Genomic DNA, 4,463 nt, shown 5'->3' on the forward strand with positions numbered 1-4,463 from the left:
GATATTGGGAATGATAGTTTATATCTTTCCCATTCCGTTGGTAATAATCCACCGTGTTAATGAAAGAAAGGAAGTAAGGACAGCAAACGTTTGTGGAATAATACGCAACCTAAGAGTGAAGGCGAAGGGAGACAATCAAGTATATTTCAGCCAATCAAAATTCGATCTTGATCAACTTATGTTTATAATGGTGATGGATTTCCACCTTTTGACAACAAGGATTCAATATTCGGTCAACCGAATTGGCTGTATATTCCAAAGACAGGTACTGTTAATGTAATTTCCAGGTAGGTGTAGCTTCATAGTTAAATAGTTTATTATTTCCAAACCAGAGGTGCTTGTGTTCAGTTCTCCTGCCCGGCACCATGGGCAAACGATGTTTTACTATAGCCCAAGTCCTACCAAAGCATTGTGAGTGGATTTCGTAGACAAAAATTGAAAGAAGTCAGTTATACATAAATATATGCGATTGTGTTTCCTTCTCCTGATATAAAGCGATGGATGTAGGTGAGCATCACTACCTTGAAAATGAGGTCTGACTAAGGAAAAATATTACCATAATTGGGAAGCCTGCTCTGCAGACATCGAGCATGCTTTGGCAAGCCTACGGCATCAAGGCAATGTGGGTCGTACGCCATGTTTTGAGTAGCCACAGCTCAATCAAGAGCGTCCCCCAGGCTAGACCAGCACTCGAAGAGTTCTACTATGGTGTTTTGAAGCATTTGAGGGACGAAATTCAGCAAAAGTGACCAGATCTATGGAACAGGAAGAATTGGTTTCTTCATGACAACACATCCTGCCATCAAGCTCTCCTCACTTGTAAGTTTTTTTTTGCCAAAAACCAACATGGTATCGTTTCCGCACCCACCCTATTCACCAGATTTAGCAGTTGCCAGCTTTCATCTCCTTCCCAAGATCAGTATGCAGCAGAAAGGTCGCCGTTTTAACACAGTTGTTGAGATCTAGGTCTTCAACTCGCTTAAGGAAAATAACTTCCAGGCTGAGTTCCAAATGTAGTAAGAATTCTGGGACCAGAGTATTGCTGTGCAAGGTGACTATTTCAAAGGAGATAATGTTACAATTCAGGTAAAAATAGATGGTCTATAAACAAAGTACCATGAAACATAACTAGTTTGGGAACCTTTCGATACCACCTAATGTACTTTTTGTTTGTACATGTGAAGGTGCATGGCTCAGTGGTTAGCGCATGAGATAGGGAGTTCAATTCCCAGCCCATACTGTGTGTTGTGTTCTTGAGCAAGACACTTTATTTTGTGTTTTTCCACTTCACTGATGCCAAGTTGCCTTTCTCTTGGATTAATAACAGTCGCATGGAGAAGCGAGGCTGGTATGCATGGGCGACTGCTGATCTCCCATAAGCAACCTTGCATGGACTTTTGTCTCAGAGGTGCAATCCCATGGTCATTTATAACTGAAGAGTCTTCACCCTTTACTCTATGTATGTATAATGCATACAAGTGCATGTGTATACATTTTATGAAACCTCTGTATCTAACACTGCTTAATATTTCAGATTATCTGATAAGATTCACATCAAATACACCATCAATATTTATCAAGCTTCAAAAATGAAAGGAAAACGTTTATATACACCAGACACAAACTCGGAGATATAAATCTGTGGTAGAATTACTGTAAGATAACTTTTCTGGACTGAGACTAATAGCAACATTTGTTAATGTATATAATGTCAGCAAGATGGACTTTGTATGCAGATTAAATGTGCATTACAAATTACAGAGTAGTTTCTATGGCTATACATGTTGAAAAAGATCACAAGACCACAGCCGACAAGAACTTAACATCATCATCCTCCTTTAACGTCCATTTTCCATGCTGTCATGGGTTGGATGGATCAACCAGAGTTAGCAAGCTGCACTAGGTTCCAGTCTGATTTGGTTTGGTTTCTATAGCTGGATGCCCCGCCTGATGCCAACCACTTTACAGCGGTAACATTGGAAGTATAAATATTTAAGAATCAACTACGAAGAAACGATAAGCATCTGTATACTGTGGTGAGAGAAGAATAATTATGGAAATTGAACTGAGAGAAGGTTCAGTAAGAAGAGATTTCCTCAAAAATATAACCTCATTAGACACTATTGTATTCATAAAGGGATAAAGTAGATCACTGTGGTGTCTGTTGATCTGTGGTAAATCACTCTCAATACGAATGCCTAACTGAAAAATATATGCACTCGAATCAAAGAGAAGCCATATTACTGTCAAAATTATGGTACATCGTTCAGATCAGTACCATAACATCTCACAAACGTATGCATAGAGAAGAAGAAAAAATACGTTTTGCTGAGATATCTGTGGCGTATCATTTTCTGAAACCGGTCACTTGAAAACACATAAATATATTCGTACAATGAAAGAATCCATTTCACTGTGATATCAGTTGTAAAATAATCCTCCCAAAAAGGTAACTTAATTACTCACCAACATGTGGAGGGTAATTATTATTGGTGCTTTGAAGACAAAAATTTTAAAAAGTACATTTAATTGCGCAGGCTAGCAATAGGCAAAGTTTCCATTGGACAACATACATTCAAAGATATTTAACAGAACCATTATCCTTATGCAAATGTAGCAAGTTTGTGGAAAGCCAGAGATACTGTGAAACCACAGACAAAAAAATACAAGAGATCTTTAGCTTTGTACAACCTATGCCTTTTCATTCATGGCAAGACACTGAATTTCGGAAGGTGACTTTGTCAGAAAATAAACTTATTCATCACACTCTTTAACCATTTAGCATTCAGATTATTGTCAAAGTGTTATGCTTGTTTATTCACATTGCTTTTAATTATTCATGCATCATCTGGTAGCTTTAAGATTTCAATGACATGATTGTATATTTTCAAAATGACATTGTAGGGTATGTACAAAGAGTGAAATCTGGCTAGTTTGAACATGGAAATGATAAAGTATTTGGGCCAGATATGAGTGGCTCAAATATTCTGCCTGTTTTACATTCAAACTGGCCATGTTTTGCTCCTCACAAACCTACTCCACACTGACATTCTGAAAATAAACAATCACATCATTCAGACCTCAAAGCTTTGGGATAATGATATGAATAAATAAACAGAACATTTTACAGAGTAATCTGAACACTAAAGGGTTCACACCTGTTTTCCATGCTGGTATGGGTTGGACGGTTTGACGAGAACAAAGAAGCTGGGAAGCTGCATTAGGTTCTAGTTTGATTTGGCTTGGATTGTACAGCTGGATGTTCTTCCCAACACCGCTTTACAGTGTGCCGAGTGCTTTCAACGTGCCACCAGCACGAGTGATTTCACATGACACCAATACAAGTGCATTTTCTGTGGTATTGGCACAGGACTCTTGCAGGCCAATCTTCTTCACAAGGTGATGCAGCCATAACACTTCTGCTGTGGAGGACAGGTCTTCTTGAGTGCAAAAACTGCATAGCAAGCTGCAACAGAGAATCAAACCCATACTTCTCGAACTCCTATTAAGCATGCTGTACCACTGAGCCAAGTGATTTGTGAAACATTTCACCTAATTAGTTCGTGGAATTGGTGCAAATGCTGTCTTGGATGAGAAGATGTTAAGCAGGTTTCCCACAGTAACTGACACCATCAGTAGAGGGCAACATCATCTGAAAAGATAGAAAACAAGAATATTGTAAGACAGAGAGAATACTGAAAAATGCAAGAATACAATCTCTAGGCATTATCTTTCTCCTGCTATCATTTTGAGAATATATCCTCTTACAGATATCACAATGGTATGATATCTTACCTGTTCCTTCTTCTGTAGCAGCAGAAGAATCAATCCTTTTAGATTGGGTTTCAGATTCAACCTTGCTTTCACATAATTCATTTTCCGTATTTATTCTTCTATCACCAAAATATGCAGATGTTTATCTTTTCGTTTTTTCATGCAGCCGATTGGTAACAAAAACTTATATTTCTACTTCTATATTTCCATTAATTCTCTTCTTCACTGCTGTCTGAAGATTCTGCAAACTCCTTTGCAATCCAAATTTAACAAGAAGGCAAAATTCATCTTGTAAACATTCCAAACCAGTGAAGCAGAGAAACGTTGCTATAAACCACAAAACTGTTATATATGCTTTCTGTGTAGCGTCTTTCTTTAGTCTTTCACAGATTTTAAGTATTGCTGATGTAAAAACATCCATAGATGCCAATATCACCAGATAATCTGAAGTTATAGTAAAAAAAAAAAAGAAAAAAAAATGTAAGACATAACTCTTTTATTATTTTACTCTTTTACTTGTTTCAGTCATTTGACTGTGGCCATGCTGGAGCACCGCCTTATTCTTTGGATGCCTAGTACTTATTCTATCGGTCTCTTTTGCCGAACCGCTAAGTTACGGGGACATAAACACACCAGCATCGGTTGTCAAGCGATGTTGGGGTGGGGTGGGACAAACACAGACACACATA

The 4,463-nt window shown here is 38.0% G+C and overlaps 1 protein-coding gene and 1 long non-coding RNA gene across 2 annotated transcripts in view; both read right to left on the reverse strand.

The window, feature by feature from the left end:
• The window catches only part of LOC106879001 (zinc finger protein 22-like), a 10,947-nt gene extending 10,309 nt beyond the window's left edge, over positions 1–638 (reverse strand). Inside the window, exon 1 of the mRNA XM_052977820.1 lies at positions 557–638. Within this exon, the coding sequence (XP_052833780.1) occupies positions 557–638 (82 nt within the window). The remainder of the gene's footprint in view (positions 1–556) is intronic.
• A 1,872-nt stretch (positions 639–2,510) lies between these two features.
• The window catches only part of LOC106873441 (uncharacterized), a 3,475-nt gene continuing 1,522 nt past the window's right edge, over positions 2,511–4,463 (reverse strand). The window contains exons 2-3 of the long non-coding RNA XR_001409873.2: positions 3,796–4,218; positions 2,511–3,652 (exon numbers count right to left, since the gene is read on the reverse strand). This is a non-coding gene — a long non-coding RNA (uncharacterized LOC106873441). The remainder of the gene's footprint in view (positions 3,653–3,795; positions 4,219–4,463) is intronic.

This window comes from Octopus bimaculoides, chromosome 29 (assembly GCF_001194135.2).
Source record: "Octopus bimaculoides isolate UCB-OBI-ISO-001 chromosome 29, ASM119413v2, whole genome shotgun sequence".
Taxonomy (NCBI): Eukaryota; Metazoa; Mollusca; class Cephalopoda; order Octopoda; family Octopodidae; genus Octopus; species Octopus bimaculoides.